This window comes from Aotus nancymaae, unplaced genomic scaffold (assembly GCF_030222135.1).
Source record: "Aotus nancymaae isolate 86718 unplaced genomic scaffold, 86718_ANA_hifiasm-v0.15.2.pri h1tg000077l, whole genome shotgun sequence".
Taxonomy (NCBI): Eukaryota; Metazoa; Chordata; class Mammalia; order Primates; family Aotidae; genus Aotus; species Aotus nancymaae.
The window spans coordinates 17597192-17611652 of NW_026988492.1; the positions used below are offsets into that span (position 1 = coordinate 17597192).

The following is a 14461-nucleotide window of genomic DNA, read 5'->3' on the forward strand; positions in this document are numbered from 1 at the left end:
AAAGCTTTATCAAAATATAATTCTCATATCATACAATTTATCCATTTAAGGTTTATATTTCAGAGGTTTTTAGTATTTTCACACAATTGAAAATCTTAGAAAATTATTTTGTAAAACTCAAAAAGCCTCGAAAGGGTTACCTGATTCCTATCACTGAGAAGTTTATTTTCACAGAACACTTTATTTAATATTTATTTTGAATTGATTCAAATGAAAGCTTCCTTTGGTGAAAACAAACAAAAGTACTTGTGGTATTTTTTTACCCCCCCCCCAAAAAAAGTAAAGAACAATTTGCCACAAATAACTCACCAATGGATTTAAAATCCTTGTGCAAAACTGTATCTTGGAGGTAGCGTCTTTGTCTAAAAGAGAGTCTGAATGCTAGCCACTTCCACCTCAGTGTGATTAGAAAACTTCACAGGATGCCCGAGTATTTGTCTTGAAAGGAGGAGGCTTCCGTGTCATACTTCACTCGGGGCGTTTGTGTGAATGACCTGTGTGCTGCTTGTGCAATGCACTTCGCTGCTCAGGGGCTCAGTTATCTCAAAGGTAAAACGAAGTTGGATTACTTTTTCCTAACGTTTGTTCAAGTGTAGTGACCTTTTTGAATGATTCCTGTGGAGTTGAAAGAGCACTAAATATTTGAATGCATACATTAATTATGCATATTTTCCCTCTAAGATTGCAACAGAGACTATCACAAGGCATTTGGCAACCTGAGGAGCCCTGGATGGCCAGATAACTATGACAATGACATGGACTGCACCATTACTCTCACGGCCCCCCAGAACCACACCATTTCCCTCTTTTTTCATTCATTTGGCATCGATAACTCAGTTGAATGCAGAAACGATTTCTTGGAGGTAACACGCATTTGAATATGATTTAAACAAATTATTTAAAAGATGATGGATCACTTAAGATTTTACACCTTTTCTCTAGTGCTGCTAATACGATATGATTTTTATTTGTTTCATTAATTTATTCATTACCTTTTCATTCCCTAAACGTTTACAGTATACCAGTCCAGACACTGGAAATTGGGACCCTTGGGGCCCTCAAGAGATTCCTAGTCTGGCAGGATGGACAGATGGGGTATAGCCAATTACAGCACAGTGTGGAAAGGACTAGCTGAGCCCAGCAGGGGTAGGGGTCCCTAACTCAGTCTGGGAACTAGAAGACTTCTTTAGGACGGCAATATGTAAGTTGAGAGCTAAAAGGATCAGAAGGAAGTCTAAGAACAATATCATGATTCTGTAAAATGAAACTGAATGATACCAAATAGCTCACCTAATGTCCCTGACTGCTGCAGTAAATTTGGGGCATTTTCAACATCCTCTGAAGACCAGTGTTTCCTTGAATAAGCGCTCCCTGGCCGCAGGAGGTGTGCTCTGTCCTTTCTCCACCACAACCCCAGAGCTCTGATTTGGATACGGAAGTGACTTTGCTGTTCGCCCATTCTCCATCACCCACCCTCCACCCCCAGGTTACACTGAGAGAAGCCCTCCTTGCCCTGCAGCACACAGAGCCATGCCCCTCGTGGGCCTGAACCTTTGGGATCCTCCGCTGTCCCCGATGAGCCCCCTCTGTGCTCTTCCTGCCCCATTGCCTGCGTTGGGCATGTGAGAAGGAACACGAACATCATCCCTCATAGGCGGGAGATATTCTGAATAAGCCTCATCTGATGCAGACCCAGGGTGTGGAACTCAGCACCTGTGTTTTGCCAGAAAAACCCCAGAGCTCACGGGGTTGTGACCTCTGCAAGCTCTGTTGAAAATGTATTCATCCTTAGGAAATAAACTCAAGTGGAACCTAAGAGTGAAATTTAAATCTTAACCTCATCCTGACGCTCGCTAAATTGGCTGTTTGACCACATAAGAGTTTTCAGTAAGGTTTCCAAAAACTTTGCTCCTCTACACCTGATCTGGAGTTTTATTTATTATTATTTTTTCTCATTGCCTCTTTGATCAGGTCTTCATTCAAAATAAGCTGCCCACGATGATTTGATCTCTGTAGCGTAAACGAATGGACGGGTGTATGCAGCAGGTCTCTCTCCTTCTGTGTGAGGATTCTCCCCAGTGGGCTTCTGTTCAGCTGCTAGTTTCTTGGTAGTTGCTGCCTTTGTTCCCAAGAAATATCTGCTTCGTAGCAGCAAGGGACTTCTTTCTTTTCTCTCCTGCAACCCCGTCTTCTGATTTGGCATCTAGGGCTGTGTCACCTTCTGCCTGGCCTGGCGAGGAATGGTGTACCAGCACGTGATCTTTGCTTATGGGTTTAGCTTCAACATGATTCCTGATGTGGAGTTTTATCATCCTGGAAAGCTCTCTCCTTTGAAATTCATCTAAATCCTTTATTAATCAATAGCCTTAACATATAGTGCTATAAATAACACTCAGAAGAAGCTCATGCCTTTTCTAAAGGAATACTCGCCACGATAGGAAACCGAAAGGTGTATGTAGCAGGGAGGAAATGAAGAAGCAAATACAGTATTCTTTGTGCCAATCAGGTTATTCAACTCAGACCTATGTTCCCCACCCCCACCACGGAGGTCCAGATATTTATATGAAGTGTAAAGCAGAAAGAATGAGGGGAGTGGGATCTGGAGGAACGACGGAATAATCCCGTTAGGCTGGAGTCACAGTGCAGCTAACTCACTCACTCCAGCTTGAATGAACCATTATTGACCAGAGTCAACATTTGCCATTTGCCTGATAGACGCTGGGAAGCAAAGCCTTGCTTTCCAGCCACGGAGAGAGAGAACTCCTCCTCCTAGCTGTCCTTCATTGCTCCAAAGAATGGATCTGAAACTTCCTGTCCCCTAAGCAAAGAAAGGAAACCACAGCTTAGGCTTGTAAAACATAGCTCCGTCTGGCTCTCAGTGGGAAGACTGTGGGCATAGTTTCTTGGCAGCTGTACCAGGAAGCCTCAGCATTCCATTCGTGTGAACTGTGGTGGGAACGGAAATGTCTGACTGAGGATTCTGACTGTGTTACTACCAAGCAAAGGCCGAGCGCTAGACCATGCTTGGGATCTGCGATTGTTTTCACACCTTCATCTACTTTTCCAGGATCCTCTGATGTCCCAGAGATGGCCGCTGCTCTTGGTGGTCCTGTTCAGAGAAGAGAAAAGTGAATAAGACAAGTTGTTGGCAGTGTCCATGGAAATTAGTATCTTGCTGCTGCTCTCAGAGTAATGGCATTTTAAAAGAGGACCCCAAGGGGAAAACACCCAAATGCAAGGGTATTGTACTGGCAGGTCTTAAATATGGCAGCCCTCTCATCTACTAGTGGATAACTGGCTACTTTGTTTAAACACTTAGCAGAATAATACCCAAAGCACTAGACAAGCATTATTCTCTCCCATGGGCTATATACTACATAGAGCTGAAAGGAACCTCACCTGATCAGCACAGCCCAGCAAGATTAGACTGTCTTAACTCTGTGACTTAAGATACCAGCAGTTAACCAAATTTTAAATCATGGAATTATAAAAGGAACAGAGGAACCTGCAAGATTTTGAATACATAGATCAGGAAAATCAGCATTTCTACATGTCAGGCTGGTTCCAACATACATTGCCTCTGTAACGTTTCCTTAAGAAGCGTCGAGCGCCCTCCTGGAAGTAGGGCTGGCTGTGAATGCAGGGTAGGACCAGGCTGGAGGACAGAAAGTGGTTGAATTCACTGTGTGCTTCTCTCTCCCCACAAAATACCAACTCACTTCCTGTTTTTATATGTGTCTACTCAAAAATGAGTTGAGACGAAAAAGCAACAAGGCCTTGGAATGTGTATTTAAAACACATTTAACAACAGTCAGAAGTTGTATAATTTGTAATTCTGTCCTTTTCCCATACAGAAATTCCTTTTGTTCTGAACTTTATTATACCCTGCATTGTATTTTTTCATAGCCCCTTTACAGCCAAGTAATTTTCAATGGGAGACACGTCCACGCATGTGTGTGGGAGCGTGAGCGTGTGTATGTGCACATGCGCGTGCACACACACACACAATGTAAAAGGTGTAATAGTTGACTGGAAACAGAGCAGGCAACACTGCCCCCACCTACCCTACCTTTTAAAAATTCACTTTACCTACGTTCCTCAAAATGTTTCCCCAGAAGCAAAGGTTGCAGGATCATAGCACGAACTATTATATAAAAAAGCAGTCTGGTGTTTTCATTGCTGTAACAGATATTTCTGAATCCAAATGCAAATGTTTTTTGATTTACGCATGAAATGTTTTTCCCCTTTGCAAGTGAAGTGACATCCGCATGTATTTCCAGAAAACCCTTCATTCTTAAGTAGGTAAAAAGACAAAGCTTTTCTGAAAAATGTCATCATTCAGATGGTCTCACGTTTTAATGTATATACATTAGAGAAGAAAGTGTAAGTTTAATAATGAATGACTCCTTCCTAAAGGTGAGAAATGGAAGTAACAGCAATTCACCATTACTGGGCAAGTACTGTGGAACTCTGCTGCCTAACCCTGTCTTCTCTCAAAACAATGAACTGTACCTACGATTTAAGAGTGACAGTGTCGTTTCCAGTCATGGATATGAAATCATCTGGACCTCATCACCCTCTGGTAAGACACTCGCACTTCGTACAGGAAAGCAGCGTAGGTGAGAAAAACATAAGGCATTTAATAGAAAAAGGCAAAGTAACCTTACATTTTTAGCTACCCGTGTACCTGACTGATTTATGTTAAGAAAAGACATTTTGAACAATGAAAGTACAGATTACTTTTTTTTGAGATGGAGTCTCACTCTGTTGCCTCAGCTGGAGTGCAGTGGCGCAATCTCAGCTCACTGCAACCTCTGCTTCCCAAGTTCAAGTGATTCTCCCGCCTCAGCCTCCAAGTAGCTGAGATTACAGGCGTATGACACCATGCTCAGCTACCGTTTGTATTTTCAGTAGAGATGGAGTTTCCTCATGTTGGCCAGGCTGGTCTCAAACCTCTGACCTCAGGTGATCCACCCACGTCAGCCTCCCAAAGTGCTGGGATTACAGGCGTGAGCCACCACGCCCAGCCAGTTTACATTAAATTCTGTATTTAGTCACTATTTCTGTTTATATAAGAATATACATTCATCTATGAAGCATATTTAAGATATGAAGATTTAAAAATTCCTTTGTAAATTCATATTTGTTAGGCTTTTTGACTTTTGGCTTGACCATCAAAGAGGTTTTTTGAGAATTAAAGGAAAAATGTTTACCAAAAATCCAACTTGTGAACACACTCTGGCATATATATAAGTATTTATGCTTCTCGCAGGCCCTGGCATTTCTTGGCAGTCTGGAGAGAATTGCTTTTTTAGGGTAGTAAGTATCTTCTCACATTTTTCGTTGGCTATTTATCAAACAGCTAAAGAAAATTTAAGTCATGTCAATGCATTGAATGCAAGAGAGGAGGAATATCTTTATGAAATGTCTGGAAATGCCAAAATGCCTTCAAAACAAGAAACATAAACAGAACTCACTTAAATATCCAAAGAAAGGGTTCTATTAAGACAATCCTGGGTTATGGAATCTTGGCACCCAAAGGAAGCTTTAAGATGACCTCCAATGCTCAAATTTTATCACGAGGAAGTAAAACACAAAGGTTAGGCTGGGCGTAGTGCCTCACGCCTATAATCCCTGGGAGGCCAAGACGGGTGGATCATCTGAGGTCAGGAGTTCTAGACCAGCCTGGCCCACCCACACGGTGAAATCCCATCTCCACTAAAAATACAAAAATTAACTGAATGTGGTGGTGCATGCCTGTAATCCCAGCTTCTCAGGAGGCTGAGACAGGAGAATCACTTGAACCTGGGAGACAGAGGCTGTAGTGAGCTGAGATCACACCACTACACTCTAGCCTGGGCGACAGAGCAAGACTCTATCTAAAAAAAACCCACCAAGATTAATGAGTTGCCCAAAATGTTCTGCTAGTCTGAGGTGGAGGTGGGACCTGACCTCGGGGGTCAGAAGCCCAGCCAGGTGCTCTGTAACTATGCCAGCCAGCTTCTTCCTGTCCGGGAGGTGATCTGGATCTCCACAGATATGTCATGTAAATCATGACAGCCTTTGTATACAGACGAACAAATTGAAGAAATTAATACCACAACTTGAAGCATTCGACCTTAAGTATGTCAGTTATCAGCCTGACAAAGTCACTTTTATAATGAAGACATTCCTGCCACCTCCTACAATAACACACTCCCTCTTGGTTTAGCGCTAAATTTTTTTTACTTCTAATTTTGCTTCACTCACATCATCATCATCAACTCGGGGCATGCAGAGAGCTCTACACCATCAAAAGCACACAGACGACAACTTGATTTTCTCTCACAGTTACTTTATCAAGTTTCCCCACCTCGATTCTGCTCACCACCCCCCTTTTTTTTTTTTTTTGAGATGGAGTCTCATTCTGTTGCCCAGGCTTGAGTGCAATGGTGCAATCTTGCCTCACTGCAACCTCTGCCTCCCAGGTTCAAGCGATTCTCCTGCCTCAGCCTCCTGAGTAGCTGGGATTACAGGTGCACGCCACCACGCCCGGCTAATTTTGGTATTTTTAGTAGAGATGGGGTTTCACCATGTTGGTCAGGCTGGTCTTGAATTCTTGACCTCTTGATCCGCCTGCCTCCACCTCCTAAAGTGCTGGGATTACAGGCATGAGTCATCATGCCCGGCCAACTCCCAATTTTCAAAGTACAGTCCTGGAGGAAGTTGTCCCTGGGTTGTGAGATGCAGGCAGAGGCATGTGTGTTGAGGATGGAAGAGGTGGAGGTGGCGATGGGAAGAGAGTGGAAGGAAGGAGAAAGGGTGTAGCCGAAAGAAGAGGAACAAAAAAAGAAAGGGGTTTCTGCCTCCTTTGTTCTTAAAGAGTCTGAGTACCTTAAGAAAATAAAGTCTTATTGCCTAGCAAGCCAGACTGGATGGCTTGTAGGCTGTGGAATCAAACTTCCTGCCCTGTTTTCCTTGCAGGATGTGGTGGAACTCTTTATGGAGACAGAGGCTCATTCACCAGCCCCGGCTATCCAGGCACGTACCCAAACAACACGCACTGCGAGTGGGCCCTCGTGGCTCCTGCTGGAAGGCTTGTCACCGTCAACTTTTACTTCATCAGCATTGACGATCCAGGAGACTGTGTCCAGAACTATCTCACACTCCATGATGGGCCCAACACCAGCTCTCCATCCTCTGGACCATACTGTGGAGGCGTGAGTAAAACATTTTATATTCCCATGTTATTTTTAGATAAAGAGAGTCACTTAAATGTGTAGCCTTTTTTTTTTTTTTTTTTTCCCCCTTGAGACAGTCTTGCTCTTGTAGCCCAGGCTGGAGTGCAGTGGTGTGATCTCGGCTCCCTGCAACCTCTGCCTCCCAGGTTCAGGCGATTCTTCTGCCTCAGCCTCCTGAGTAGCTGGGATTACAGGTGCCTGCCACCATGCCTGGCTAATTTTTGTAGTTTTTAGTAGAGACGGGGTTTCACCATGTTGGCCAGGCTGGTCGTGGAACTCCTGACCTCAGGTGATCTGCCTGCCTCGGCCTCCCAAAGTGCTGGGATTACAGGTGTGAGCCACCCTGCCCGGCCTTGTGTAGACTTTTAAAGGCAGACACATGCAGAGTAGGAAGCACAGCCTTAATAAATTGAGCAGTTTTCTGACTTGCCTTTCTATTCTGAAAGCATCAGTGCCATCTGGTGGACATTGCATTAAATTACTATTAATAGTTACCAAAGTCAGCTCTGTGTCAGAATCACCTGTGGAGTTACTTAGGTAAGACTTCCATTTCCCACCGAAACCCACTGAATCAGGATTTCCCAGGGAGGAGCCACAGCATGCTGTTTTTTAAAAGCTTCCACTGTGATGCCAGTGCTCTGCCTAGGGTTGAATACCCAAATTTATTTCGGCATAAATAAAACTAGAAAATTTAGATACCTGCCTCTATTTTATCTACTTCTTGCTCAAAGTTTCAGGAATTCTTTGAAGAAATGGTGACTAATAGTGGCACTTGTTTATGTAAAGCTCTGATGTCTTCCCTAAACAACTCAGAATCTGACATTGATTCAATATTGCAGGCATGATCCTCTCATTTTATGTGCAAGTAGATACTTAAAGAGAGTAAGGGCTCACACCTGTAATCCCAACACTTTGGGATACAAAAATTAGCCGGCATAGTTGCACATGCCTGTAATCCCAGCTACTCCGGAGGCTAAGGCAGGAGAATCGCTTGAACCTGGGAGGCAGAGGGTGCAGCCGAGATGCGCCACTGCACTCCAGCCCGGGCAACAGAACCAGACTCCATCTCAAAAAACAAGAGAGTAAGTAAGTGAAAAGTGGCTGCTGGCAAGCAGGTATCTGTTTCTAATTTTTCTGCTCTTTAATCACTTAAGGCTATGTAATCAAACTAGACAGAGAACTGTATCAGCTGGAAATCTAGATGGTTTTTAAAATATAACTATTTATAAAACTGATAAATGCTATTTTCAGAAGTACCAGAAAATAGACTAATTTTTCTAAAACCCTGGCCATTCTCATATATTCTTAATAGCTTTCTTTGAACATATTTGCATATACATGTATATTTTTTACTATTTGATTTTTTTTCCACTTACCAATATATCATTAATATCTTATATCAATAAAACACTGGTGCATTGTAGCTAATGTTTGGAGAGTATTCCATTGCATGAGTACAGCCTAATTTATTTAACAAAACCCCTTTAAGTAGACGTTTAGGTCTCTTGAACTTTTCCCAACTACAGACAACACTTAATAAACCTTTTGGTAGTGATGTCTTTATACAAACAGTTACATTACTTGGTGAGAAATGGTGATCACAGGACCAGCAGACACTGTATCTCAGTGATGCACAGAAGGCCCACAGAGACCCCAGTAAATCTGCAACACATCAGATTTAGAAGCTAACCAGCTCTTAGACACTGAACTGAAATTTACAAACATTTCAAAAGGGAGGAAAAGAGACAATTGTAACAGTACCATGACTTTATATTGGTAGACTGTGTGTGTGTGCGTGCACGTGCATGGTTTTCAGTGTCTTGCAAACATACAACCCCATTTGATCCCCACAGTGACAATCTCATAAGATGGAAAGAACAAGTATATCCTGGACTTTGCTGATAAAAGAAAACCGAGTCACTAAGAAAAGTGACTGCCATTTAATTCCATGCCACGTTAAGTTGAAATCTATAGCAAGATACATCAATTTTTTTACCTGTTGGTGTTTACAGTATTTTCCCAGTTTTACATTTTGCTTTATAAATGTGGATATAATTTTACGTGTAATTGTTTTTTGATTTTTTTAACCCTTTATAAATGTTAAACATAAATGAAAAAATGTAAAGCATAAGTATAAAACATAAAGTCAATTTACATAGAGAGGAAGCTCTTATTTTGCTAATATTTACATACTTAAAACTTTTTGTAAGTTTTACATTCTACATACATATTTACATGCACGTTTACATACATACAAAAGTTGAACTGTATACTTATTACAAAAGTATACAACTTTTGTATATATACTCAAGTATACAGTTCAACTTTTGCATGTAAATATGTATGTAAAATGTAAACATAATATTTATATACATACAATACACTTTACATGCAGAAGTAGCTCCTTATTTTGCTAATATACAGACCATCCCCTGATTCGGGGATATTTCATGTTATGGTAAATACCATTGTTCACAGGGAAATCCTGTATCCCTTGCAGCTACAGAATATGAACATCTAGCACATGAAAGAATAACGGGAAACACAAGGAGAATCAAAGGAGATTCCGAAACTTCTGTTGACTGTACATACTAGTTTGTCAATATAAAAGAAGGTGTTGAAATTTGGAAGCAGATTAAAATGGAAGTAAAAAGTAGATGTGCATAGGAATAAAAATGTTGTATATACCTTGATATGTCTCTTAGAGAAAAAATCTACACTCACTTGAATAAGTGAGTGTCTTGGAAATAAGTCTGTGTTTTGATGATTTTGGAGTAGGGCTGAGGCAGGAAAGCCCAGTAATGTTTAAGTGTCATGAGAGCAGAGCTTTTTGCCTGTTTTGCTCATTTCTTAATATCCCTAGTATTAAAAACAATACCTGCGTGTGGCAGTGCGTTGATCAATATTTGCCAAATGAATGAATAGAAAGTGAGAGAAAACGGGGACCCATCTATCCCCTCAACACGCACAGAGACACGCACTGTTCCACAGAAGTATTTGAAAATAAATCCCCAGGGGGAAACAATAAACACTGAAGATGAAAACAGTATATTTTACTTACTATGATCATTTTAATTACATATGTTTCTTTCAAAAAAAATAAATTCGCAGTAAGAACTTGAATAAAAAGTTCAAGTTTTTTGAGATAAAATTTATTTTATTGAGATAAAATTTACATACCATACAATTCACCTCCTGAAAGTACACAATTCAGTGGTTTTTAGTAGATTCACAGAGTTGTGTGGCCATTATCAGCACAGCCAATTTTGGGACACTTTCATTATCCGCCAAAAGAAACGCTGTACCCGTTAGCAGTCCTTCCTTATTTTCCCTTAACTCCCCACACCCAGAAATATTCCTTTGTAAAGCGTTTGCATTCATTCTTTGCAAGGTTACTTCAAGAAATACATGCAGGTTCACCGTAAATTCTAAAAGGTTTCTATATGTGGTACTTTGTTACTAGGCTAACATTTCTAGAAAAACGTTCACATATGTGAAATATATAATTTGATACTGTTTTTTGTTTTTTCAATTTTAGGACACCAGCATAGCTCCCTTCGTGGCTTCCTCAAATCAGGTCTTCATCATATTTCATGCTGATTACGCACGGCATCCGTCTGCATTCCGATTAACTTGGGACAGCTAAGTGGGTAACAACTCAGGTTCATTCAGCATTTTCCCTCTGCAGCATGCTGGACAGGACTCTACCATTTTATACACCACCCCGCCTATGCCACGGAGAATAAGCTGAACTTTTATGGTTTTCTCCAAACCATGGCTAGAATCAATATTTGTAGGCTGGGTGCAGTGGCTCATGCCTGTAATCTCAGCAGTTTGGGAGGCCGAGGCGGGTGGATCACCTGAGGTCAAGAGTTTGAGACCAGCCTGGACAACATGGTGAAACCCTGTCTCTACTAAAAATACAAGAATTAGCCAGGCTTGGTGCTGGGAGCCTGTAATCCCAGCTATTCAAGAGGCTGAGGCAGGATAATTGGTTGAACCTGGGAGGCAGAGGTTGCAGTGAGCCGAGATCACACCACTGCACTCCAGCCTGGGTGACAGAATGAGATTCCATCTCAAAAAAAAAAAGAAAGAATCAATATTTGTACATTTTCTTGAACATAGAATATAGCTTCTTGAGTGTGCATTTCATTCTATTTCAAGCTGAAATTTAAAAAAACTTTGAAAAACTTGGAAATGATTATGGCATATGTGATGTACATTTTTAACAGTTAATAATAATAGTCAGGGGCAGTGGCTCACACCTGTAATCCCAGCACTTTGGGAGGCCATGGCGGGAGGATTGCTTGAACCGAGGAGTTTGAGACCAGCCTGGGCAACAAAGTGAGATGTAAGTTCTACAAAAAAATCAAAAAATTAGCTGGGCATGGTGGCACGCACCTGTGGTTCCAGCTACACAGGAGGCTGAAGCAGGAGGATCACCTGAGCCCAGTAGGTAAAGGCTACAGTGAAACCCTGTGAACCACTGTACTCCAGCCTGGGCAACAGACTGAGACCCTGTCTCAAAAATGACAACAAGAACAACAAAAGTTAATGATAATATAGAAGTACAAATTTCATGTGAATGTTCAATTAGGGATAATAAACATTACTGAATTGTACACACTTATGCTGCATTAGTTTTTGACTTATTAAAACTGTCTTTCACTATGGGGCATATCTAAATTTTCTAGTTTAATTTTTGCATTTTGGCAAAGAATTTAATAATATATATAGATGAGTCTTCCAGAGCATCAATTCTAGAGCCAAGCTGCCTGAGTTTGAATTTTAGCTTCACTAGTTAAGTGCTTACTTAATCTCTTTGTGCTCAGTTTCTTTATTTGTTTAAGGGGATTATTTTACCTGTGTTACAGGGGTGCAGTAATTAAGTATATATGTGTGAAGATGCAGAATAATACCTGGTACATATTAAGAAATCAGTAAGTGGCAGCTTCTATGTCCATTAATAGTAGTATGACTCACCTTCACACCATACAGATGCACCTGCTTTTCCCACACTCCTCCAAAGCCAGGCCCTATGTTTACCTCTTGCCATGCCCCTATGTCAATCTCAGCTTCTCCCAAGACCTTGTGTTGACTACAGAGAAATCTGCTGTAACCTCTGAATTCTCTATTTCCCTACCATTTGTCTTAAACTTCTGTTTTTCCTGGCCACGCTGAAGCTTTTCTTTCTTTATCCCCAGGACCCTGTGCTCTCCTGGTTATCTGAGTATTCTCCACTCCCTTGTAGAATGGTGGCCCTCTTCACACAGCTCCACTAGGCGGTGCCCTAGAAGGAACTCAGTGTGGGGCCTCCAACCCCACATTTCCCTGCTATACTGCCCTAGTAGAGGTTCTCTGTGAGGATTCTGCCCCTGCAGAAGGCTTCTTCCTGGAAACCCAGGCTTTTCCATACTGCCTCTGAAATCTAGGCAGAGGCTGCCAAGAATCTACCACTCTTGTACTCCTCTGTGTGCCTGCAGGTTTGACACTATGTGGAAGCTGCCAAGGCTTATTATGGCTTTCATTCTCCAGAGTGGCATACCAAGTTGTACCTGGGCCCCTTTGAGCCACACCTGGAGATGGAGTGACCAGGATGTGGGGAGCAGTGTCTTGAGGCTGTACAGGGAAGCAGGGCCCTGGACTTGGCCCATGAAATCATTCTTTCCTCCAAGACCTCTGGGCCTGTGATGGGAGGGGTTTCAGCAAAGGTTTCTGCAATGCTTATGAGGCCTTTTCTCCATTATCTTGGATATTAGCACTTCACTCCCTTTTAGTTATGCAAATATCTCTAGCAAGTGTATAATCCACAGCCTGCTTGAATTCCTCTCCTGAAAAGCTTTTTTTTTCTCTGCCATATGGCCAGGCTGTAAAATTTTACACTCCGCTTTCCTTTTTAATGTAAGTTCCAACTTGAAGTCATTTCTTGGCTCCCACATCTGAGCACGTGCTATTAGAAGCAGCCAGGTCAAATCATGAACACTTTGCTGCTTAGAATTTTTTTCCACCAGATACCCCAGGTTGCTACTTTTAAGTTCAAACTTCCACAGATTCCTAGGGCAGGAACAGAATGCAGCCAAGCTCTTTGCTAACGCATAATATGTGTCACTTTTGCTCCAGTTCCCACTAAGTTCCTCATTACCATCCAAGACCTGGCAGCCTGGACTTCATTATCCCTATCACTATCCGAATTTTAGTCACAACTTTAAACTGGTCTCTAAGAAGTTCCACATTTTCCCTCATCTTTCTGTCTTCTGAGTCCTTCAAACTCTTCCAACCTCTACCCACTGCCTTGTTCCAAAGTCAGTTCCACATTTGCAGATATTTTTATAACAAAATCCCATTCCTGGTACCAATTTTCTGTATTAGGTCATTCTTGCATTGCTATAAAGAAATACCCAAAACTGGATAATTTATAAAGAAAAGAGGTTTAATCTGCTCACAGTTCTCTAGGCTTTATAGGAAACATGGTGCTTGGCTTCTGGGGAGGCCTCGGGAAGCTTATAATCATGAAAGACGGTGAAGGGGAAACAGGCAAATGACATGGTGAAAGCAGGAGCAAGACAGTGAGAGTAGGGGGCAGGTGCCACACACCTTTAAGTGACCGGATCTCATGTGAACTGAGAGCGAGAGGCCCAAGCCATTCATGAGGGATCCACCCCCAAGATCTAAACACCTTCCACCAGGCCCACTCCAAGACTGCGTATTACAACTCAACATGAGATTTGGGCAAGCACAAATATCCAAACTATATTATGTATTTACTCTCAAGAGTACAGAGTTTCTGTAACCACCACCACTGCCTATTCCTTAACACAATGTTTCAAGTTACAAATAAACAATATGGTTTGCAATTTAACAATAAGTAGAAAGTTCAATAGCACATCCTTATCTCCAATGCTTCCAGACATGAAACTAAGGTAATTATTAGCTTCCTTTTCATAAGAAAATCCAATACTTTTGGCCGGGCGCGGTGGCTCAAGCCTGTAATCCCAGCACTTTGGGAGGCCGAGGCGGGTGGATCACGAGGTCAAGAGATCGAGACCATCCTGGTCAACATGGTGAAACCCCAGCTCTACTAATACAAAAAATTAGCTGGGCACGGTGGCGCATGCCTGTAGTCCCAGCTACTCAGGAGGCTGAGGCAGGAGAATTGCCTGAACCCAGGAGGCGGAGGTTGCAGTGAGCTGAGATCGTGCCATTGCACTCCAGCCTGGGTAACAAGAGCGAAACTCCGTCTC

The 14461-nt window shown here is 42.1% G+C and overlaps 1 protein-coding gene across 2 annotated transcripts in view; it reads left to right on the forward strand.

Moving 5' to 3' along the window:
- Positions 1–11847, forward strand: part of CUBN (cubilin) — a 290819-nt gene extending 278972 nt beyond the window's left edge. For both annotated transcript variants that reach the window (XM_021675689.2, XM_021675690.2), the window contains 4 exons: positions 682–863; positions 4417–4582; positions 6964–7199; positions 10759–11847. In XM_021675689.2, coding sequence (XP_021531364.2) covers positions 682–863; positions 4417–4582; positions 6964–7199; positions 10759–10866 — 692 coding nt within the window. In that variant the 3' untranslated portion in view covers positions 10867–11847. The remainder of the gene's footprint in view (positions 1–681; positions 864–4416; positions 4583–6963; positions 7200–10758) is intronic.
- Positions 11848–14461: the final 2614 nt, after the last annotated feature.